Here is a 26,107-nt window from a genome sequence, read left to right as displayed (position 1 = left end):
TTTCTTGTTTCAGAGAAATGAATCGTCTTCTTAGGACTTTCACTGTGGCTTGTTCACATCTCAGATGACCTACTGGCCAAGATGGTGTCTGTCTAGATACTATACTCTATGTTCGGGGAATCCTTCCCCTTCTTTATACCTGCATTCAGTTCACATCAATAACTGGGTTTCTCTTTCATAAAGGAAGATTAAGTTATTCTTTGAAGGTAAGCTTTGAAAGTTTTATTTGTATGTAGTTGATCTTGTCCCTGCACATAGTGTCAACCCTGTGAGATGCTTAAGTGGACTTATGGCTACCATTAATCTTATAGCCACTTGTGTCTCTTATAGTACACTACACAACACCATTATATTCCCTGAGCTTTAAACAATGCTTAGACACAGGGTAATGTTTGTAGAGAGGGTAAACTGACACCTTCAGATTTCTGCTATTTGCCAGAGAAGCAATATAGGAACATATTTACCATTAGGATACCATTATATTTCACACGAGTGGTCTTTGCAAGAGAAAGTTCATCCCAGTTCCACTGAATAATTCTCACTCCAACAATTATAATAAACATTAACTCAATATTAGATGAAATTTTGAGAAAATGAAAAGAAAGGGTTGTGTATGTAGCTTAGGGAAGGATACTTGCCTAGCATGCATGAGGCCCTGGGTTTGATCCCCACACCACCAAAAATAAAAGTAAAGAAAATGATAACAAAGCTTATAAACTGAAGATGTTTTTATATTCATCAGTCATAAATGGTGAAATTATTGAGAACACATGGAAAATTTAAATATTTGAGGCCATTTTTATGAAGAAGAAAACAAAATCTACCATAATTTCACTACCTAGGAATTCATCACTGTTCACAAATTTTGAGTATTTCCTTCTAGTATTTTTACTATATATATATATATATATATATATATATATAGTTTTTTCTCAAAAATCTGGACCATGTGACTGATTGTATTTATTCATTTGTAAACTCTCTTTGCTTCTTTTGTCTTTTTTTCCATTGTGATGCTTAAGTTTCTAAAAATGATTTATAAGGGTTTTATATACTTTTAAAAATATTTATTTTATAATAAGCTCTCTTATTAACATAAATGGCATAAAACTCTCCTTGTCCTCAAGAGGAGTAAAGTGAGGCACGTTTTAACATTGCTAATGTTAATTTAACATCTGGTATTAAAAAGTTACTTATAAATTTTCATGAAAAATGGTTAAGAGGAAGTCTGTGTAGATCATAGTACTTAAGAGCCTAGGCTTATTTATTCTGGAGAGAACTACTTCTTCCTTCTTGATCCAAGATCAAGCCCAGTGATTCTAAGTTCTAAAGACAGTATGACTTTGGTGCCAAGAAAGATACCAGCAGATTTTGTCTAAAAAAGTCATTTAGCAAACTGTGTCTTTTGCCTTTCTCAGTACAACGAAAAGCCAAAGAAAAGGAAGAATATGCTATGGAACAGGAACGCATAAATGAAGGTCTTAAAGAACTTAACCGTGAAGAGAAGCAGAATTTTTCAAGGTATAGTTTTGTGTTTTTTATTATCATTTGTTTCCTAAATTTTTAACAGAGAGAGAAAATTTGCCATAATTCATACATTATTCATATTATCTTATGTTAGCGTTACCTTTTTCCTTCTAGAAGCTCAAAACTATTAACAAAATTTTATGTTAAAATAGGCACCAACTGTCTTGGTGAAATAAAATTCCATTGTCATTATTTATATTCTTATAAATATAAGATCATTATTTATATTCTTATATTATATTATACACATTGGTTATAAAGCTATATTAACATCTTAAAATATAAAATACATTTGAAATAGATTTTTAAAAATAGGCAATGTGATGAGTGCCTATAATCCTAGCTATTTGGGAGGCTAAGGCGGGAGGATCCATAAATTAGAGGCCAGCTGGGGCAACTTAGAGAGATCCTGTCTCAAAACAAAAGTTAAAAAGGGCTGGAGATATAACTCAGTGAGTTCCTCTGTGTTAAAAAAATTTTTTTTTCATGGAAATAAAGCAGAATTGTAGTTACTTGAGACAGAAGGGAGGTAGAAAAGAAGGGGAATTGTTTGTTCAAATGGAAAAATTCTGGAGTTCTTTTTCATAACAATGTAAATATTCTTAACTTCTGAACTGTACAGTTAAAAATGGTTAGGATGGCAAATTTTGTTGCATTTTTTTTAAGTTGTAGAATGGCACCATACTTTTATTTTATTTATTTATGTGGTGCTGAGGATCGAACCCAGTGCCCCACGCATGCAAGACAAGCACTCTACCACTGAGCCACAACTCCAGCCCTGTTGTAGTTTTTAATACAAGAAAAAAACACATTCTGCATTTTTTAAAAGTGTCTTATATGTTCAAAATGAGATTTATATATGCAAGAAATTATCTTATTAATGCTAAACAGAATGGTAGAATGAGGCTAACTTATCCACCCAGTCCTCAGCAATGCCAGACCACTGCAGGCCTCCCCTGCATGGATCTGGAGCAAAACAGAAAACAAGCAGGCCAGTTTCCAAGAGGACAAGGGAAAAGCTCAAGTGGCATGCCATTTTCTCTCCCATTTTACTGATAGATAAGTTACTTTTTCCTTGGAGCAGAGTGAGGGATGGAATTGAGACTAAGGACTCCCTCCACTCAGCAGTAAATATTTTGAGAAGTGTAGAAGAATTCCTTCTCTAAAATCATATTTGTCATAAGATTATTTTTTAAATTTTTTTATTCTAATATGATAGAAGAATGCATTATAATTCATATTACACTTATAGAGCACAATTTTTTTATATCTGGTTGTATACCAAATTATATTTGTTTTCATGTATATACTTTGGATAATGATGTCCATCTCATTCCACCATCATTTCTAACTCCATGTTCCCTCCCATCCCTCTCTTCCCTTTGACCTATCTTAGAGTTTGTCTATTCCTCCCATGCTCCCCCTCCCTACCAGACTATAAATCAGCTTCCCTATAGCAGAGGAAACATTCGGCATTTGATTTTTTGGGATTGGCTAACTTCATTTAGCATTATCTCCTCCGACTCCATCTATTTACCTGCAAATTCCATGATTCTATTCTCTTTTATTGCTAAGTAGTATTCCATCATATATATATATATATATCACATTTTTTATTCCATTCATCTACTGAAGGACATCTAGGTTGGTTCCACAATTTAGCTATTGTGAATTGTGCTGCCATAAACATGTGTCCCTGTAGTATGCTATTTTTAAGTCCTTGGGTATAAACCAAGGAGAGGGATAGCTGGGTCAAATGGTGGTTACATTCCAAGTTTTCCAAGAAATCTCCATACTGCTTTCCATATTGGCTGTACCAACTTGCAGTCCCATCAGCAGTGTATGAGTGTGCCTTTTCTCCCACATCCTTGTTGTTTGTATTCTGAATAAGCTGCCATTCTGACTGGAGTGAGATGAAATCTTAAAGTAGTTTTGATTTGCATTTCTCTAATTACTAGAGATTATGACCATTTTTTTCATATATGATTGATTGTATATCACCTTCTGAGAAGGGTCTGTTCAGGTCTTTGGTCCATTAATTGACTGGGTTATTTGTTTTTTTGCTGTTTAGCTTTTTGAGTTCTTTATATACCCTAGAGATTAGTGCTCTATTTCATGTGTGAGGGGTAAAAAAATTCTCCCATTCTGTAGGCTCTCTCTTCACCTCACTGATTGTTTCTTTTTCTGAAAAGAAACTTTTAGTTTGAATCCATCCCATTTATTGATTCTTGATTTTAATTCTTATGTTACAGGAGTCTTATTAAGGAAGTTGGGGCCTAATCCAATATAATGGAGATTAGGGCCTACTTTTTCTTCCATTAGACATAGGGTTTCTGGTATAATTCCTAGGTTCTTGATCCACTTTGAGTTGAGTTTTGTGCATGGTGAGAGGATTTTAATTTCATTTTGTTGCATATGGATTTCTACTTTTCCTAGCACCATTTGTTGAAGATGCTATCTATTCTCCAGTGTATGTTTTTGGTGCCTTTATCTTTGTAATTTGGTGGGTTAGTCTCTGTGTCCTCTATTCTGTTCCATTGGTCTACCAGTCTCTTTTGGTGCCAATACCATGCTGTTTTTTTATATTGCTCTGTAATATAGTTTAAGGTCTGGTATAGTGATGCCACCTGCTTTACTCTTTTGCTAAGGATTGCTTTAACTCTTCTGGGTCTTTTATTTTTCCAGATGAATTTCATGACTGCTTTTTCTATTTCTATGAGGAATGCCATTGGGATTTTGATTGGAATTGCATTAAATCTGAATAGTGTGTTTTGTAGTATGATCATTTGACAATATTAATTCTGCCTATCCAAGAACAAGGTAGATCTTCCATCTTCTAAGGTCTTCTTTGATTTCTTTCTTTAGGGTTCTGTACTTTTCATTTTATAGGTCTTTCACCTTTTTTGTTGATTCCCAAGTTTTTTATTGTAGATGGGGTAGTTTTCCATATTTCTCTTTCAGAAGATTTGTCACTGATATACAGAAATGGGTTTGATTGTCATAAGGTCATAAGAATTATGTGTAATAAACCCATTGTTTCTATTTTTATTTATTTTTATTTTTTTATTGGTTGTTCACAACATTACAAAGCTCGTGACATATCATATTTCATACACTAGATTGAAGTGGGTTATGAACTCCCAATTTTACCCCAAATGCAGATTGCAGAATCACATCGGATACACATCCACAATTTTACATAATGCCCTATTAGTAACTGTTGTATTCTGCTACCTTTCCTATCCCCTACTATCCCCCCTCCCCTTCCCTCACATCTTCTCTCTCTACCCCATCTACTGTAATTCATTTCTCTCCTTGTTTATTTTCCCATTCCCCTCACAGCCTCTTATATGTAATTTGTATAGCAATGAGGGTCTCCCTTCATTTCTATGAAATTTCCCTTTTCTCTCTCTTTCCCTCCCATCTCATGTCTCTGTTTAAAGTTAATCTTTTCTTCCTGCTCTTCCTCCCTACTCTGTTCATAGTTGCTCTCATTATATCAAAGAAGACATTTGGTATTTGTTTTATAGGGATTGGCTAGCTTCACTAAGCATAATCTGCTCTAGTGCCATCCATTTCCCTGCAAATTCCATGATTTTGTCATTTTTTAGTGCTGTGTAATACTCCATGGTGTATAAATGCCACATTTTTTTTATCCATTCATCTATTGAAGGGCATCTGGGTTGGTTCCACAGTCTAGCTATTGTGAATTGTGCTGCTATGAACATCGATGTGGCAGTATCCCTGTAGCATGCTCTTTTAAGGTCTTCAGGGAATAATCCGAGAAGGGCAATAGCAGGGTCAAATGGTGGTTCCATTCCCAGCTTTCCCAGGAATCTCCAAACTGCTTTCCAAATTGGCCGCACCAATTTGCAGTCCCACCAGCAATGTATAAGTGTACCCTTTTCTCCACATCCTCGCCAGCACTTGTTGTTGTTTGACTTCATAGTGGCTGCCAATCTTACTGGAGTGAGATGGTATCTTAGGGTGGTTTTGATTTGCATTTCTCTGACTGCTAGAGATGGTGAGCATTTTTTCATGTGCTTGTTGATTGATTGTATATCCTCCTCTGAGAAGTGTCTGTTCAGGTCCTTGGCCCATTTGTTGATTGGGTTATTTGTTATCTTATTGTCTAATTTTTTGAGTTCTTTGTATACTCTGGATATTAGGGCTCTATCTGAAGTGTGAGGAGTAAAAATTTGTTCCCAGGATGTAGGCTCCCTATTTACCTCTCTTATTGTTTCTCTTGCTGAGAAAAAACTTTTCAGTTTAAGGAAGTCCCATTTGTTGATTCTTGTTATTAACTCTTGTGCTATGGGTGTCCTATTAAGGAATTTGGAGCCCGACCCCACAATATGTAGATCGGAGCCAACTTTTTCTTCTATCAGACGCAGAGTCTCTGATTTGATATCAAGCTCCTTGATCCATTTTGAGTTAACTTTTGTGCATGGCGAGAGAAAGGGATTCAGTTTCATTTTGTTGCATATGGATTTCCAGTTTTCCCAACACCATTTGTTGAAGATGCTATCCTTCCTCCATTGCATGCTTTTAGCCCCTTTATCAAATATAAGATAGTTGTAACTTTGTGGATTAGTCTCTGTGTCCTCTATTCTATACCATTGGTCCACCCGCCTGTTTTGGTACCAGTACCATGCTGTTTTTGTCACTATTGCTCTGTAATATAGTTTGAAATCTGGTATCGCTATACCGCCTGATTCACACTTCCTGCTTAGAATTGCTTTTGCTATTCTGGGTCTTTTATTTTTCCATATGAATTTCATGATTGCTTTATCTATTTCTACAAGAAATGCCGTTGGGATTTTGATTGGCATTGCATTAAACCTATAGAGAACTTTTGGTAATATCGCCATTTTGATAATGTTAGTTCTGCCTCTCCATGAACAGGGTATATTTTTCCATCTTCTAAGATCTTCTTCTACTTCTCTCTTTAGCGTTCTGTAGTTTTCATTGTATAAATCTTTCACCTCTTTTGTTAGGTTGATTCCCAAGTATTTTATTTTTTTTGAGGATATTGTGAATGGAGTGTTTTTCCTCATTTCCGTTTCAGAAGTTTTGTTGCTGATATACAGAAATGTCTTTGATTTATGCGTATTGATTTTATATCCTGCCACTTTGCTGAATTCATTTATTAGTTCTAGTAGTTTCTTTGTAGATCCTTTTGGGTCTTCTAGGTATAGAATCATGTCGTCCGCAAATAGTGATAATTTAAGTTCTTCTTTTCCTATTTTTATGCCTTTAATTTCTTTCGTCTGTCTAATTGCTCTGGCTAGTATTTCAAGGACTAAATTAAATAGAAGTGGTGATAGAGGGCATCCCTGTCTTGTTCCAGATTTTAGAGGGAATGCCTTCAACTTTTGTCCATTCAGAATGATGCTAGCCTGAGGCTTAGCATAGATAGCTTTTACAATGTCAAGGTAAGTTCCTGTTATCCCTAGTTTTTCTAATGTTTTGAACATAAAGGGATGCTGTACTTTGTCGAATGCTTTCTCTGCGTCTATCGAGATGATCATATGGTTCTTATCTTTAAGTCTATTGATGTGGTGAATAACATTTATTGATTTCCGTATATTGAACCATCCTTGCATCCCAGGGATGAATCCTACTTGATCATGGTGCACAATTTTTTCGATGTGTTTTTGTATTTGATTCGCCAGAATTTTATTGAGTATTTTTGCATCTAGGTTCATTAGAGATATTGTTCTGTAGTTTTCTTTCTTTGAGGTGTCGTTGTCTGGTTTCGGAATCAGGGTGATGTTGGCCTCATAGAATGAATTTGGAAGAGCTCCCTCTTTTTCTATTTCCTGAAATAACTTGAAAAGTATTGGTATTAATTCTTCTTTAAAGGTTTTGTAAAACTCTGCTGTATACCCATCCGGTCCTGGGCTTTTCTTGGTTGGTAGTCTTTTGATTGCTTCTTCAATTTCATCCATTCATATTGGTTTGTTCAAATTCTGTGTATCCTCCTGACTCAGTCTGGGCAAATCATATGACTTAAGAAATTTATCGATGTCTTCACTATCTTCTATTTTATTGGAATATAGGTTTTCAAAATAATTTCTAATTGTCTTCTGTATTTCTGTAGCATCTGTTGTGATATTGCCTTTTTCATCCCGTATGTTAGTAATTTGAGTTCTCTCTCTTCTTCTCTTCGTTAGCATGGCTAAAGGTCTGTCGATCTTATTTATTTTTTCGAAGAACCAACTTTTAGTTTTGTTAATTTTTTCAATAGTTTCTTTTATTTCAATTTCATTGATTTCCGCTCTGATTTTAATTATTTCTTGCCTTCTGCTACATTTGCTGTTGGTTTGCTCTTCCTTTTCTAGGGCTTTGAGATGAAGTGTGAGCTCATTTATTTGTTGGTTTTTTCTTTTTTTGAGGAATGACCACCAGGCGATGAATTTCCCTCTTAAAACTGCTTTCATTGTGTCCCATAGATTCCGATATGTTGTGTCTGTATTTTCATTTATCTCTAAGAATTTTTTGATTTCCTCCTTTATGTCTTCTGTAACCCATTGATCATTCAGTAACATATTGTTCATTTTCCATGTGATGTAGGATTTTTCCTTCCTTCTTTTATCATTGATTTCCAGTTTCATTCCATTATGATCAGATAAAATGCATGGTATTATCTCCACCCCTTCATATTTACTGAGGGTTGCCCTATGGCATAATATATGGTCTATTTTTGAGAAGGATCCATGTGCTGCTGAGAAAAAAGTATATCCATTTGATGATGGTTGATATATTCTATGTATGTCAGTTAAGTCTAGGTTATTGATTGTGATATTGAGTTCTATAGTTTCTTTATTCAACTTTTGTTTGGAGGATCTGTCCAATGGTGAGAGAGGTGTGTTGAAGTCACCCATAATTATCGTGTTGTGGTCTATTTGATTATTGAACTTGAGGAGAATTTGTTTTATGAATGTCGCAGCACCATTATTTGGTGCATAAATATTGATAATTGTTATGTCTTGTTGGTGAATTGTTCCTTTTAACAGTATATAATGTCCTTCCTTATCCCTTTTGATTAACTTAGTCTTGAAGTCGATTTTATTCGATATGAGGATGGCCACCCCTGCTTGCTTACGAGGACCGTGTGCGTGGTATAGTTTTTCCCATCCTTTCACCTTCAGCCTGTGTATGTCTTTTCCAATCAGATGTGTCTCCTGGAGGCAGCATATTGTTGGATTTGTTTTTTTAATCCATGATACCAGCCTATGTCGCTTTATTGGAGAGTTTAAGCCATTAACATTCAGAGTTACTATTGATTTATGGTTTGTACTTCCATCCATGTTTGATTATTTATCCTTTTTTTAAAAAATTTAGTTTGTTTCTCCATGATTATCTTTCCCCTCGCCCTCTGTCTTTACCGAGCCACTTCCCACTGATGGTTTTGGTTATTGTTTTTCATTTTTTCCTCGTGTAGTGTTTTGCTCAAAATGCTTTGCAATGCTGGTTTTCTGGCTGCAAATTCTTTTAACTTTTGTTTATCATGAAAGATTTTTATTTCGTTGTCATACCTGAAGCTTAATTTTGCTGGATACAGAATTCTTGGTTGGCATCCATTGTCTTTCAGTGTTTGAAATACGTTGTTCCATGACCTTCTTGCTTTCAGTGTCTGTGATGAAAAATCCGTTGTTAACCTTATTGGTTTACCCCTGAATGTAATCTGTCTCCTTTCTCTTGTAGCTTTTAATATTTTCTCTTTGTTCTGTATATTGGATATCTTCATAACAATGTGTCTTGGCGTTGGTCTACTGTGATTTTGTGTGCTCGGTGTCCTGTATGCATCTTCAATTTGTATATCTGTTTCCTTTTTTATTTCTAGAAAGTTTTCTGTAATTATTTCATTCAGCAGGTTACTCATTCCCTTGGTTTGAATCTCTGCACCTTCTTCTATCCTGATGACTTGTAAGTTTGGTTTTTTTATGTTATCCCATAACTCTTGGATGTTTTTCTCGTGATTTTTTACCAGCCTTTCTGAGTTGGCTAGACTCTTTTCAAGATGATATATTTTGTCTTCATTATCTGACGTTCTGGCTTCTACTTGCTCCACTCTGTTAGTGATACTCTCAATTGAGTTTTTAATTTGGTTTATCGTTTCCTTCATTTCTAGAATTATTGTTTGATTATTTTTTATAATCTCTATCTCCTGATAAAGATGCTTAACTTCTTCTTTTATCCGTTTATGTAATTCATTCTCAATGTGTTCTTTCGCTGCTTGAATTTGCTGTCTCATATCCTCTTTAAGGTTCCATTCCATCTGTCTAAGGTGTTCCTTGAGTTCTTTGTATGACCATTTTTCTGATGACTCTAGGTCCTCCTGAATATTTAGGCTGTCCTGCATTGTTTGTACTCCTTTTCTTCCTTGCTTTTTTAAGTTGCTCATGTTACTTCTTGTTATGTTTGACTGCTGAGTTACTGTTTACTGCTATAAATTTATTTGATGCTTGGGAGGAAAGGTATTAGAAGGGAAGTGAAGAAGTCACTAAAGAGAATGAGAGTAAGCAGGTAGAATTCAAGGAAGGGGGAATAAGAAAATTGAAAAGAAATGAAAATACAAAAGAAGAAACAAAAATAGGAAATTAAAAAAATTTTTTTTAAAAATAATAATTTAAAAAAATTAAAATTAAAATTAGAAGAAAAAAAATTGTAAAAAAAATTTAAAAAACAACAAGAAAGAAAAATGAAAATGAAAGAAAAAAACCCAAATCAAAAAATAGAGGAAAAAAAAACTAATAAATGCAGTCTTAGAGTTTGATTAACTTCTCTTCCAGTAGGTGGCGCTGTGCCCACCAGGCCAAGTTTCTCCTGTCAGTACGTGGGAACCAATCACTGTGCAGCAGCTCCTCCTCCCAGACTGGGCGAGTCTCCAATCCTGAGTGCCTAGGGCCTCCTCTTGTGTCTAGTCACTTCCCCACTTTTCCTCTAGCCAGGCCCCTCTCACCGGTGACGCTCACCACAATACTGGCTACACGCCAGGTCTGCTGCTCCCAGGAGCCCTGTTTTCATGAATGACTGGGCACACTCTCCCAGTTTGCCATTCCCTCAGACCCTAAGTTTGTAGAGCTTGGGGCTGAGAATCCTCAGCAAATTTTACTTGCCCTCCGGTAGCCACGCCCCCGGTAGCTGGTGCAAGAGACCTTAGCTGTCAGCACTGGTGGGAGCAGTAGCCGGGAGTTCCGTGCCACGTCTGATTCCCTCGGTCTGGCTATCCCGCTCACGGGAGAGCTGGGGGGTGGGCCCTTACGCGAGAGCTGGGAGGGGCCCTTAAGGTTTCCCCGATGTGTGGAGAGGGAAGGCTAGGGAATTACACACCTGTAGCCGCAGGTTTCAATGAAGTTATCTCCTCCGCCGCAGTCTGGTGACGTCAGTTCTCTGCCATGGTGGTATCTCTTGCAAATGGCGACAGTTCGTTTCCCTTTGCCGGGCGACCAATGCAACGGGTGGGTCTTTACTGTCTCTCCCAAGCCCCGTTTCAAACCTGTGGCCACTACCTATGAAGACTCGGTTGGCATTTACCTCCGTAGGAACAGAAGGGCCGACCAGTTGTTTCAGCAGGATGGATTAGTGCTGAGTCACAGCTGTTTGTCTGCGGGAAGCAGGCGAACGGGAGCTTGAATTCAGCCGATTCGGGCTCAGTGTGTGTTCTGAGAGGCCCAGACTGTTCGTCCCATATCCACGTGAGTTCAGCATTGCCTAGTGATCCTGAGCAAACAGAATTTAGATTGTTTACGACTCCCTATGCCCGCACAGCTGAAGAGGTCAGAGACTTGATCTCTCCGTGCCCACCGCCATGTTGGAATCCAAACCCATTGTTTCTTATGTCATCCATTTCTTTCCCACTTACCCTGATTTTTTCCCATACATTTTATTGTGAAAAATTTCAGCTACAAAGGAAGCTTTCCTGATTTTTTATAAAAACATTTATTTTTTAGTTGTAGTCAGACACAATACCTTTATTTTATTTATGTATTCGTATGTGGTGCTGAGGGTCAAACCCAGGGCCTTGCATGTTCTAGGCTAGCACTCTCCTGCTGAGCCACAACTCAGTCCTAAAACTTTCCTGATTTTAATGGGAATCATGATTTGACTTCACAGATCAAATTTTATTAAAGTGCTCTAAATCCAAATGCTTATGACTTTTATAACTTTGTACTTTGGCATTTCTAATCCTTTAGACGCTATGCGGTAGCCCAGGAATATAGGAAGCAACTTGAGATGCAAATAGCCTACCAGCAGCAAGCCCGTGAAGCAGAGAAGGAAGAGCAACGGCGAGAGTTTGAAACAGGAATGGCAGAAAACAAGATTTTCCTGGACAAGATCCAGGAGCTCCTGACCAACCATAAAGTGTTGCCCCGAAACATTCATCCCTGGAGGAGGGCATGCCCTGATAAGCTTCCATCATAGCTTTTAAACATCAGTGCATCTTTTCTCAATATTTTAATGTTTTTCTCTGAATTTGTATAATGTATTTTACACAATTTTATTCCTTCAAATAAATTCATTTCTTTTTTGGAGTTTATGGACTTACAAATCTGAATGGCCTACTTCATATCACAGTTTTTCTCCTGACTTGCCTCCCCATGCTTCCCTGTAACAGGGGTCCATTTCATACTTTGAGTCTGAATCTTGCTGCTTGACCACTGACGGCTTATTTAAAAACTGATATATGACATGACTGAGTCACACTCCCTGGCTGGGTGCTGAGGCATTCAGTCACAGAAATGTGGCAGAGCTTTCCCCACCCTTCTTGGGTTTGAGGGTCAGTGTCTCATGCGTGTGAGTGTCTTGCTGCAACCCCATGTAATATAACCCCTTGCCCTGTTTAGGATAGGATCTTCCATGGAAGTGCCTTGTGTGTGTCCCCTTCTCTTACTGTGCCCTTGGGTGTGGCCTACCCAGGTGTCAGTCAACCTGCTGACAGTGGACATCATGAAGATAGACTCAGCTCCCTGAAACCTGACCCCTTGCCTCATTTAAATAACTTCTCCTCGATAAAAGGGGTGCTCTGGCTCTCTCTTTCTAGGGACGCTTAAGGTCAGAGGAGCCATCACAGCGACTCCAAAGAAAAAGGTATTTGTGTCTCTTGTGTGGTTATTTTGCACAGCCCAGTTAGCCCAGTTTTTCTGGAGTGACCCCTGAACCTTCTAGTCACGAGAACAGGAACCCAGCATTTGTTTTCTTTTTCTTCTTTCCCTTCTTCTCTAACTGCTAGGGAATAAGTTTGATATTCTTCCTGTAGTAGGCCGAGTTATCATGTCCTTCAACTCATGGACCACAAAAATGAAGGAGTCAGACCTGGGAACTGGTGCCAACAAGTCGAGCAGTGGCTCCCCCAAGGTCACCATCTGGACATTCATCATGTCTACTGATAATTACACTGGAGCCTAGTCCCTGAATTTCCCTTCAAAAAACCTTTTGTTTCCCCTCATGAGCAGGACAACCATCTCTGAGACCTTAGCCTGTTGCTCTTCTCATTTGTTAGCGAATCAATAAAATTTCATTTCCCTTTTTCTTAGAAACTTTGTCCTTGCTTTTGCCTCAGCACTAGGAACAATGACCAAACTTTTGGTATCATCTCTTTCTTTTTTCTTTTAGTCCTTCCTTATTCACTTATTAATAGTTACATTTTCTGACATCTACCTATCAATATGCCCATTTCCTTTTTTCTCTCTTCTCTTCTCTTTCATATAAATAATTCAGTGTCAACAGGGCATTTTTTGCTGGCCTAATAACCACTTTCATTAACCCACATATTCAGTCATTCAACAAATATTTACTGAGTGTCTTTATGTGTCAGGCACTATTCTAGATATTGAGGCTTCAACAATAACAGTAAGTTCTTCACTCTTATGGAACTTATATTCTATTCTAATAGGAAATTAGAGAGGTGGTGTTTGCTAAAAAACACTGACTCTTCACTTTGGCCTACAGATACCCAATGGGTAACTGAAGCAGGACAAATGCTTGATATCTGTGTCTTCATTTTGTATCTGTCACCTTTATAACCTTAAACCTTAGGTCATATTCCTGTTCAACTTTGCAGGTAAACATTTTAGTCATTTAAGGAGTATTCACCCAAAGTTGGTAATATATCATCTTCAATGTTGAAAATTCCAAGGTAAGAGTAAGATGCTTTCAAGATTTTTAAGGACATTCAACTTTCAACTTTTACAATGTCCTGTTCCAGAACCCTGGAATAGCACCTGGAAGTTTTCAGTCATTACCCCACACCTTCCAGGAACAGTGGAATCTTGCAGGCAGAACATCTACCCCTAAGCAGGAGCACTTGTATCATAGGAACTGAATTGCCCCTGTTTCAGGATCAGGTATGATAGGTAAATATCCTGTGAAGCAAATGGAGATTGCCTCTTCAAGCAATAAGGACTTTTCTGGTGCCACCTTGCATATCCAGAACTGAGATAATGATCAACCAGACGAAAGATTGAGAAGGCTGCTTAATTATGCATACCTCTTACCCTCCAGCTTCAATTTTTCCTCTATGTAAAAATCTAAAGCTCATGTCATTATCTCTAAAGACAGGGCTGAAATGCTTGATCTTACCCACCTTCCCAATATGGCCATATTGATTAAAGTTCCTTTCCTGCTTTTCAATGTTACTTTTTCCATTTGGTTTTTGGGGCAAGTGGCTGGATTTAATTTGTTGGGAACCCCAACCCAGAGTTGACCCTCTTGCCTAGGACTCTGGAAGACTAATGGAAGAAAACAGGAAATAAGCATTAAGTAGTATAAAGCAGGAAATGACTGGCATGCTGCTTTATTTTATGTGTTGGCCAGAAAAGGCCCATCTTGGCAGCTGACTTTTAAAAAGAGATGTGAATGAACCAGCCATGGAAAAACATCTCAGGCAAAGGAAAGAGGAAAGAGCCAGTACCAGGGTCCTGAGGCTGAAGCCTGCTTAGTGCATTTGAGGCATACTATTTGTGCTAGAGTAGAGTGATGCTTCCATCATCTGGAGCCATCATGAAGGCTGGCTTTTCCCTGGTTCTAGGAAGCTGTTGGAGGGCTTTCAGCAAAGGAACCACATGACATTATGAAACAGGTTACTGTGTTGCGAATAACACCAGGGAAAATAAACAGTGATCTCAGTTAAGAAGTGATGGCAATAACTTGAGTGTATGACTCTGTATTCATGTCCTACTGTACTAGGTCATGGCTGGCCAGTGAATGCTACAGAAATTCCACCATGCGACCAGCGCACTGGTTTCATTAAAGAGGTTCGTGGCATAAAAGTTAACTAGTGAGATCAAAATAAAACACACAGACTCAATTACCTTTTTCTATGACCAGGTCCGAGACAGCTCTCACCTCTCTGGCTTACACCTCAAACCACCCGGTAGGGCAGCAAGGCTTACTCAGGGCTAGCAGGAGAGAGAGAGCACGCCAGGGAGTGGCCTTTTATTGGGGAACAAGAAATTCAGGGGAAAATTCCATCCAATGAAGGTCAAGGGGGCAGCACTCCAAGGTCAGGGTCAGTGATTGGCCTCAGGGTCAGTGGTCAGTCACACCCCCACACGGACAGGCTATCGCACCAGGAGAGGGTGGGGAAAGCTCTGACACAGTTTAGCCAGAGCGCCTCAAACCCAATCTGGGAGGTGTCCAATCACATGCGAGAATGGCTTCCCACAACAGAATATCACACAAGTGACAGGATGTAACTTCCAAGTCTATGTCATAAAAGATGCAGCAGCTTCTGTCTTAGTCTTGTGGATTATTCTTTTTGAGGGAAGTCAGCCAACCACTTATGCTTAGGATGCTCAAGAAGCCCTCCAGAGAGAATCACTAGGAGACACTGTGGCCACCCACTAGAAGTCTTACAGCCACATGCGTGAGTGATATTGGAAGAAGATCCTTTGGGTCCAGCACCAGGCAGGCATTCCTAGCTGACACCCTGACTGCAATTTCATGAGAAATTCTGAACTAAAACCCCTCATTCAAGCTGCTCCTGATTTCTCACCCATAGAAACTGGGAGAGAGAACACACATTTGTTGTGGTTCTAAACCACTAAGTTTTGGGGTGTTTTGTTAGGCAGAAATAGATAATTAATTAATACAGGGAGTTATCTGGGGCATTATGAGAGGAGTCAGGCTCTGGCTATATTTTGAAGTTAGAGCCATGTAGATTTGCTGATGAATGTACATGTTGAATGTACATGAATGTAGGAGTTGAAAGAAAGTCAAATATGACCACATAGTTTTGGTCTGAGTAAGTAACAAATAAACCATCCTTGTAGGAAAGAGTTTACATGTCTTTCAAGCTGTGAAAGAGGTATTCTCAGATAAACTGTTATAGGCCAGGCTATTTGGGCAATGACCAAACAGACTCCATTTTGCCCTGAGACTCCATGTCATGTAAGAAATGCTTCTCCCATGGAAAACCCGGCCTCTGTACCCATTAACAGTTGCTTAGCATAGTGTGTTTGGCAACACAAAATCGTAATTCTTATACAATGTAAAAGTGTTCTCTCTTTGGTTCCCATTTTTCTTAGACAATGTACTCTGTCAGAGATTGATTGTCTAGATGTTAGTAACCATTCTTTAACTTGTATACAACTAGGGACATTTTGGCCCACTCCCTTTTCTGCTTATGATTTTAGATCTCATGACGTTTGTTTTTGGTTTTGGATCATAGCAACAACCACTTATGCTTTAATATGGTTTTGAACCCTAATAGGTATACTCAAACTCTGGGAGGGGGTCGAAGGGTATAGACTTGCAATCTCCCTTTGGCTGGCTGGTGGATCCATGCCAACTGGTGAATAGTTTCTGTCTCCTGCTTCAAGATCAACTCAGTGATTTATTGCAATCTAACCTTAACAAAATGAATTCAAAGAAATTAAGAAGTCACTGGATAATTCTGATCAGTATTCTATGTGGGATTCTACCCCTACTCTGCAAAGCATTTCTTATTTGTCAAAGTGTGCTTTGTGATACACCAGTTTTTGTGAAAAACAGATTAGGAAAGAATACAGAACACATCCCTTTGCTGGAAAGGCATGAGAAACACTGAAATATTAGAAGACTCTGGGGAAGGCCTCAAAGAATGTGCACCATCCTTGACAAAAATGGAGGACAGCCAGGTGCATGGCTCATGCGTGTAATCACAGCAGCTCAGGAGGGTGAGATAGGAGGAACACAATTTCAAAGTCAGCCTAACCAACATCGAGGTGCTAAGCAACTCAGAGAGACACTGTTTCTAAATAAAATACAAAATAGGGCTAGGGATGTGACTTCGTGGTTGAGTGCCTTTGCATTCAATCCCTGGTATCAAAAGAAAACAAAACAAAAAACCAGAGGACAGTAAAGAACCATGTCCCTGAAATGTCCCCTTTCCCTGAAAGAATATAGCCAAGTCAAAGGAACAATGGGAAAGAGTCCAGACTGGACTGTTCAGATAAGTATTATCTCGAAGGTCACTAAATCTATCTCATAAACACTAAAAACTAGAGCAAGTTAGTTATCTGTAGAAAGCTGCTTTCCTGCATGTACACCAAATTCCCTGGTGCTGGTCATACCACGGAACAAAGCAAGCTAATGATGTCACTTCTCCCGTAGCCTAAACTAGAAAACCCTTCTCTCTGTGGCAACTGGATATGATTGCTCATTAAACCATCCACCCTTGAACTTTCTGGCAAAGCACCATATGGGGACAGTGGTGCTACTTGTTAAGCTCATTGCCACCAGACCTTCCTGTAAGCAGTTTTGGAAACTCTTATGTCTTACATGCCACTGCTGGGTATTTTCTTTGGTGTCTCAGCAACCTATCCCACTACCCCGACAGAATAGAACCCAGGTATCTTTGTTTAATCCATGCTACCCACACTTACTTGATTATATCTGTTAGGAGGCAACACCATTTTGGAAACGCTCAGCTTTCTCTTGCATGTTCACATGATTTATTTCATCATTCCCATAGGGAATTCAGGGTTTTCAGCAGGATATTCCTTTCTAAATAAAGCAATACTTCATTTTTACTATTGGCCAATGTTGTATGTAAAACTGACCAATGTCGTATGTGAAAATTTTAGACAAATTTATTCTTTTAGACTAAGTTGTAAAAATTATATTGGGGCAATTCCATAGCATAAAATTTACCAAGTGATTTTTAAGTGATTTTTGGTAAATTTAGAGAGCTTTGTAATCATTTCCACAATCCAGTTTTAGAATACTTTCATTACCCAGATACCAGAAATACACAATTTTTAAGTTTGAAGTTGTGCACCGTTCTGAGTGGCTTGATGAAAGGTCACATCATCCCGCACCTTCCTGACTGGGACATGAATCATCCCATTGGCTAGTATATCCATACTATATATGCTACCTACCTATTAGTCACTGAGTAGCTGTCTTGGTTTTCATACTGTCATGGTATCACAGTGCATGTGTTCAAGTAATTTTATTTTATGTAGTAATGACCCCAAAATGTAGCAGTAGTGATACTGCAACTTGAATATGTCAGAGAATTATAAAATCTACTATTCCCAAAGAAACTATATTATAATGGAGTTAATAAGCATCAAATAGATAACTTCTTCTCAAAAGGAGGCCCTAAAAAGCTGGTGAAATAAAAGCTACTTTGGGCTTTTAGAACACATGCCATTACTTCTGACCTTTTGTTTCTGACCTATCATTCTCATGACTACTAGGTAAACTTTCTGGGATGTACATTAGACTTGGTTAACCATCCATAGCTTGTCAAAGAACAGACTCCTGACTTGATCAATCTTCTTGCTAAGAATGCAGTAAAATGCCATTTCAGTCCAAAGGTCAGAATTTCCCCACTTGAGTTGAACCCACCAATGTAATACCCTCCCTAATCTATTGATCTATGATTTCCTTGGTTCTCTTATTCTCTACCTTTAAAGATCATTACACTTTTTTTTCTTTTGAAGTTTTTTTTGGGGGGCAACTTGTACCTGTGTTTCTGGGCCTTGGTCATTCATATTTGGTTCAAAATAAACTATTATCTTATTTCCATTAAAGTAGAGTCATTACTTTACATCAGCCAAAGTGCTTTTGTGTGTGTGTGTGTGTGTGTGTGTGTGTGGTGCCGATTGAACCCAGGGCCTTGCGCATGTGAGGCAAGCACTCTACCAACTGAGCTGTATCCTCAGCATCCGAAGTGCTTCTTTTAAGTAAGAAAAAGTGAAAGTACAATAAGATACTTATAAAGACCATATTCACATAACTCTTCTTACAGAATATTGTTATAGTCATTCTATTTTTATTATGAGTTAATTAGTTATTTTGTGCCTAATTTTTAAGTTAAAGAACATAATATATATAGGGTTCAGTAATATTTGTGATTTCAGGCATACTCTGGGTGCCTAAGAATATATCCCCCGTGGATAATAGGAACTACAGGATAGGGCTTACCAAGTACTAGCCACAATGCTACTGTACATGTGTTTACTCATTTAATCCTTGTAACACCTTTTGAGGGGAGGACTATTATTATCAAACCCATTTTATAGCTGAGGAAACTGAGGCAGAGTGAAACAAAGGAAGAACCTGAAAAAAAAATCTTCTAGATTAAGCTCACTTCACTTGCTTTTAGTTGGTCACTTTTGTCCAGCTCAAACTGGCTGGAACCACTGACCTTTTACTCAGGCCTGCACACATGTCCAGTGATCTTTTGATGTTAGAAGGCCCCAGACTCCCCGCTCAGAGCATGCTACTCTGCCATTTTCTAAACGTGCTTCCTATGAAGAGTCATGAGGTTTGAATATGCAGGTATCAGTCACTGATTCCTTCGGTTTTCCTTACTTCCAATTTCCTTTCCCCCCGACACCTTAGTCCAACCTTCTTTTTTTATCCTCTAAACCCGATCCTTGAGGAGGTAAATTTGAGCCTTTCTCTGTGATCTTCTTGTGAGATGGCAAATGTAGACCTGGTTGTAAAAGGAAATTACAAAACCTTATCTTGAGAGACAACTGCCTGGGAGAAGTTCACTTCCCCTCCTGCTAGGAGCCTTTCTTTGGGAAACCTCATTAAACAAGAATCCTTACTCTAACCTTTTGGAATGTAAATAACTTTCTCTAAAATTCCCCCCGCCCCAGGTCATTGTTTTTGAAATGTAAACCCCTCTATGCAGGGCTTTCAGGCACCAAAGGCTAGAAATTTAACAGATCTTCTTCACTTAGATGAGAAGAAATTCTTTTAAACTCCCAGTGACAGGGCAGGTCTACAATGAATCCATACAGGCTATAAATGCAAGAAACTGTGGATGGGGGCTTAGACTTCAGAGCAGAGAGACTCCTCTGAGCTCACCTCGTAATGAACCTAAGTTCTTCCACTCTCCAAGTGTTGTTTGGTGCTTCCCAACTGGTCGGCTTCCCACTACCTTTTGGTTCCGCGACTGGCAAGTGACAACCGTGCTGGCCCTTTGATCTACCAATATGGAAGGCTGCCTACGCTGAAGTGTGTGGTGAAATAGCATCACTAGAGAGTTCTGGGATCTCCTTCACCTGGGGAGGTGGGATGGGTGGAGGGGTGAGGGGACAAGGGCCTCCACAGTAGCCACCATTGCTCAGACTCCCTGGAGAGTCAGACCAACTCCTCCCCAGTCATCAGGATGAAGGTAAGGTCCTGGGACCCAAGACCTTAGTCTGGCCTGTCTGTAGAACAGAAGGGGAGCTTGATCACCTCCCACAGCTACCCACAAGGGGACCATCAGTATTAGGGATTCCCCTAAAGGGATCATCAATATCAGGGACTCCTAAAGGGGGGGAGGCAATGTTTTAAACTCTTAAGTGCATGTGTGAATGATTGTGAAACTATTTGTAGCTCCGTGGCATTGTGCTAGGGAGTTAAAGTGAGTCCTAACCTACAGTTCCATGGTGACTTCATTCAGCATGACAATGATTCATGTCCTGTTAGGACCTCTGCTAGCCCCAGGAATTACACAGGTATGTCTTCAGCCGAGGCACTCCTAAACTCCCTTCAGGGATATGGCCAGGCGGATGCTCTGAGTGGCCCTCCCATGTCTGTACTGTGACATTGACACTGAATATAACATGGCAGGGGGATTTGGAAAGGCTGGCTAGACCAGGTCCAGACCCTTTAACAATGCTTGGGGGTCTACATTCTGCCTTGAGACAATGCAGACTGCAGGGGCAGCTGAACTTAATGTTGCTCGTGTGAATTTCCAGGGACACCAAATAAAACAGACACACACTTTACTTTTAAACAAGCTTCAGGACGGCTCCTCCGCTCTCGGCCTCAAGCTCCCCAAATGGGAAGCGAGGGATAGTCACAAGAGGCTGGCGAGAGAGAGAGCCAGCATGTTCAGAAGTGGGCTTTTATTGGGGGGCCCTCATTCTTAGAAAGTTCCATCTAAAAAAGGTAAGAAGGGGCAGAGTTACAAAGGACATGTGAGTGTAATTCCACCCAAGGGCTATAGGACGATGCCTACATCCAAACATGTGTCCTCAAACTTCCTGGACCCGGGCCATGTTCAAGTCACTACGAGATACAGTGATGTAGCGATGGTCAAAGCCTCTTCACTCCAAGACAGAAGACGCGCATCATTCAGAGTGGCTCTCCACATATTCCCCCTTCTTTCTTTGAAAAAGCAGGTGATGGGTTACTATTTCAAGTCCCTGAATTCTTGTTTTGAAGGCTCACCATCCTACAATTACAATACAAGAGAGAATTAGTAGCAAAGAGAACAATACAAGGATATACCATGCAGAATGTTTAAGAATGTGTCCAGGGTTAAAGCCATTTAATTCTTTAAGTATTTTATTAGCTAAAGAAGTAGGATCCGAAAAATCAATTCTACTTTTTTGTATATCTTGAATATATACAAGATCCAAGTCATTATTATTATTTTGCAAAATACCCAATAAATGGTTTTTAACCTTCTCCCAATCCCATTGGGAAGCATTGTATTTGGCAGCAGTAACACACGCATACTTACAGCTAACATGACATTTAAGTCTTTCCTTGAATTTCAAAGCCAAAAGTTCATTACCAATATTTATGACAGTAGCCTCTAAGGGATTTAGCTTGGTATCAATCCTTTCATCAATATTTATTTGATTATGAAGAGCCTTGGAAGTATTCTGAGATGACTAGTTTGTTATGAGAAGGTCCCATTTTAATAACTGATCTAAGGTTTTGAGTCTTTAGTAACAGTACGATTAGTTGGTCTAGGTCTCCCAATCGCTATCTTTTCCTCAAGTGACACTTTTAGATAGCCAACATGTTTATCATGGGACCAACACAAAGGTAATTGAGCATTATATCCAGAATAATTAAATCCAGCCTCATGGTTGGGAGTAATATGAGTGTCTATAAATCCTCCCATCATATATGAGTCATTAGTAAATACTGGGATGGATTCTCCAGTCCACACTGCTGGGTGTACTAGAGGTGGATCTGGAAAATATGTCCAGTAAGCTTCTTCCTGGCTCCCTTTCCCCTGACAGCTCAATGGAGCTAATATTGCAGCAAGCATCATCGTTGGAGATTTAACTTTTTCTTGCTGTCAAATCATTTGTGCAGCCTGCAGCATCAATTCAGGCCCTTCCATGAAGGTATCTTCCTCATTTGGTTTCTCAGGCCATCATTCTTCTTCTCTTCCTTGGAGATTTCTTCTTTTTGAGGGAAGGCTTCTCTGGATGGATCTTCAATCTTTTGAATCTTGTTTCCATGTCCTCCATGCCTGATGGCACGTTCAGGTACCTAAATAGGATGAAAAGCACCTTCTGGGAAAATACAAGCATGACCATCTGCCCCACATAATCACTGGATCTGGTCCTTTCCATTGACCGGTCTGTAAGTCCTTCCACCAAACTCGGCCTAAAGGGCTTGATGCCGTGGAAGATATGTGTTGCTCAGCAACAGTGTGACCTTCTGAGTCACGATTTAAGAAATTTAAAATGAACAGAGCATGATTGAGGTTATCTTGGGGAGTCCTAGTTCTATCTACCCCTTTTAGTTTTTGTAATTGTAGCTTGATAGATAAATGAGCTTGTTCTACAGTGGCTTGACCTTGAGGGTTATAAGGAATTCCTGTTTTATGGTTAATATGAAACTCTTGGCAAAACTGTTGAAAAGAAGAATTTATATAAACTGGTGCATTATCAGTTTTAATCTGTAAAGGACATCCTAATACTGCAAAGGCAGCTAAGCAACGAGAAATAACATGTTGAGTATTTTCTTTTGTACGGGCTGTAGGAAAGATAAATCTAAAATAAGTATCTACAATTACATGCACATAACATTGTTTACCAAATTGAGGAATGTGAGTTACATCCATTTACCATAATTGATTTGGTTTTAATCCACGGGGATTTACCCCAGATGGTAAAGATGGAGTGTTGTGGGGAGCCATTCTGACACGTGATTGGGTGACTCCCGTTAAGGGCCTGAGGCGCTTTGGCTCTGTCGAAGCTTTCCCGACCCTTTCCTGATGAGAGAGCCCATCCGTGTGGGGGTGTGCCTGACCACTGACCCCGGGGACCCAATCACTGACCCTGACCTTGGAGTGCAGCCCCCCCTCAACCTTCATTGGATGGAATTCTCCCCTGAATCTCTTGTCCCCCAAATAAAAGGCTACTCCCAGGCGTGTTCACTCTCTCTCTCTCCTGCTAGCCCAGAGTAATCCTCGCTGCCCTGCTGGGCGGCTAGAGGTGGGAACCAGAGAGGTGAGCCGTCTCGGACCTAGCAATATAAATAAGGTAACTGATTTGTGTGTTTTATTTCGATCTCTTCTAACTAACTTTATGCCTAGAACCTCATTAATGAAACCACTGCGCAGGCCGCGTGGTAGAGAGTGTGTATAACACAGTGGGGGCAGTGATGTTCAATTTGACAAGCTTGTTCTCTAGTAATATTAAATTTTTTATGTAAGCTAGAAGCATTTTGATGTTATAAAGAATGTGAAGCTTGTGCACAGTCATACAAAGACATTTGTTGACAAAAGCAACCGATTTATCAATCTTACCATTACCTGATGTTAGAGGCCCTGGAAGATTAGTGTGAGCCTGTATGTGACCAATAAAATATGGGTGCTTTTGTATTTGCTCCATCCTTTGTAGGGTATGAAACAAATTGAATAACTCTTGTGATGATGTATACCCAATAATTGAAGTTTCAATATTTCTTGTAACTCCAACTGCATATAAGCTGTCAGAATAATGGGCTCATTTGCAAAATGACTTAAAGCACAAATGAGAGCCTGTAGTTCTGCTCATTGGGCAGAAGTATAAGAGGTTTGCATTACCTCTGTATGAGCATGACTATAAAAACCTGCTTTACCTGAGCTTGAGCCATCAGTGAATACTGTCAGTGCATCATTTATTGGTTGTGCACATACAGTCCTTGGAAATATGAATGGCATTACCAATGCAAATTGAATAATTTTATCAGGAGGATAATGACTCTCTATCTGACCAAGAAAATTAGCAAAAGCTACTTGCCAAAAATTAGAAGTTTTAAAGAGCCAATCATTCCGTCGAGCAGAAAATGGAATGATTATAATATTAGGTTCTGATCCAACTAGCTGTTAAACTCTTGTTCTTCCCTTTATCACTAATTGAGCAACAGAATCATGAAAAGGAGTTAATGACTTTTGAGGAGAGTGGGCTAAAGAAATCCACTTAAAAACTCCCAATGTTTGCCATATGCTCCCTGTAGGAGCATAAGTGGTTGGAAATATCAATAAATGTATAGGCTCTTGCGGGTTAATTCTAGTAAGCTGAGCATTTTTAATAGAAATTTCAACTTTCCTTTCCCATCTTTGCTACTGCTGTGAGCTGACGAGAAGAGGTTGAAGAAGGATCTCTCTGTAGTACCTGGAATAAAGGACTTAGATCTGAAGTAGGATTGTGCTGGTCAGCGTAGAGATCAAGTGAACAGAGGACTGCAACTTTTACCTCCACCCACTGACTTCCTCACAAGGACAGGAAGAAAGGGAGAGGACTGGAGACTGAGCTCTATAAAATCTCTGGAATGAACCAAGGATTACACCTGTAATTCCAGCTACTTGGGAGTCTGAGGTCGGATGATTGTCAATTCAAGGCCAGCTTCCACAACTTAGCAAGACCTTGTCTCAAAATAAAGTAAAAAGGTTTGAGGATGTAGCTCAGTGGAGGAGTGGTGACCTAGCATTTGTTGGGTCATGGATTCAATCCCCAGTATTGAAAACAAACCAACAAACAAAACTCTTGAATAGTAACATTCAAGGAACTTCCAGCTTGGTACCTGGAGGAAGGAGTGCCCCAAGAAGGCATTGAAGGTACGTGTTGCCACTCCCCAACCCCATATGTCACCCTATGCATCTCTTCCATTTGTCTATTTCTGAGTTGTATGGTACCTTCAAAATAAACCAATTTATGTAAGTTAAGCATATGCCTGAATTCTTTGAGCATTCTATCAAACTATTTAATCTGAAGAGGTCATGAACCTTCCCATTTAGAGCTGGTCAGTAGGAGGACTTGAAACTGGTCTCTGAAGGGAAGCAGTTCTGTGGGATTGAGCCCTTATTCTGTGGGGCCTCCGCTAACTCTGTGTAGTTAATTTCAGAATTGGGTTGAATACTTGAACACCCAGTTGGTTTACAGGGAATCATGGAATTGGTTTTTGGTGTTGGAAAACACCTCACTTCGTAATTGTTGGAGCTGGTATTTGAACCTAGTTTGAACAGAGTCTATGATTTTAGCCACTCTGTTCTACCACCTCTCCATGACAAGTAATATGGGCAAAAATCAATGAATTGTAGATCTTTAGAGCTTAAAACTCCCTTAAATATTTTATTCAGTGTTTTTTATTTTATAAATGAAGTAAAAGAACCCAAAGAAATACCCAGTCTCTTTGTGGACTGAGTTCTCTGCAGAAGCTGCATTTGTATTAAAGATCCTACAGACTGGCACTGATGACTAGAGCATCTGATGGTGGAGAGGGGAACATTACAGGTCAACATCTTAGTCCTTTAAATAGCCATTTACTTTCAGCCTCTGTATCTGACCTAACATTGTCCAATTAGGTAAAGCTCTTGGAAGGTATCCCTAAGTTTAGCAGATTTCCATTCTCCACCAACTCCAAAGCTAAGATGTAAGGGTTCTGATTGTGGAAAAGTACAGGACAATGAGTTTTCTCTGGTGAACAAAGACCTGGGGAATAATAGGCATAATAGGCATCTTGGTTTCTGCAACTGGAACTTTCTGCGATTTTCCCCAGGAACTATTAAGATAACTAATACAAGCTTGTCCAGTACACATATCTAATTATAAGCAAGAACATCTTACGCTTTAACCTAATGTACCCTGATTTACGATATAACGAACAGTAATGTACTAATGGTATCAATGACCTAATGTAACCTCATGATAATAAATAAAGACGGCAGCTTAGACAAGCAGTCATTTTTGCCTCTGCATCTTGCTTCTGTCTCCCGAAACAGGGACCCTTCTGAACATGTTGACAGGGGAAGAGAGTAGCTTACCGCCTGGAGCAGACTGTGATGCGCATCTCTCATCAGTTTGTACTGATCCCTATTGGTAAGTTATTGGAAATTCCCTGACGCTCA

At 39.3% G+C, this 26,107-nt stretch overlaps 1 protein-coding gene across 1 annotated transcript in view; it reads left to right on the top strand.

Moving 5' to 3' along the window:
- CFAP53 (cilia and flagella associated protein 53) overlaps nt 1-12,056 on the top strand; it is a 34,351-nt gene extending 22,295 nt beyond the window's left edge. The window contains exons 7-8 of the mRNA XM_081262830.1: nt 1,419-1,521; nt 11,730-12,056. Of these exons, the coding sequence (XP_081118956.1) occupies nt 1,419-1,521; nt 11,730-11,958 (332 nt within the window). The 3' untranslated portion in view covers nt 11,959-12,056. The remainder of the gene's footprint in view (nt 1-1,418; nt 1,522-11,729) is intronic.
- The last annotated feature ends 14,051 nt before the right edge of the window (nt 12,057-26,107 follow it).

This window comes from Spermophilus citellus (assembly GCF_964194105.1).
Source record: "Spermophilus citellus genome assembly, chromosome: 12".
Taxonomy (NCBI): Eukaryota; Metazoa; Chordata; class Mammalia; order Rodentia; family Sciuridae; genus Spermophilus; species Spermophilus citellus.
The sequence above is the reverse complement of the archived record's forward strand: the minus strand, read 5'-3'. Positions and strand labels throughout refer to the sequence as shown.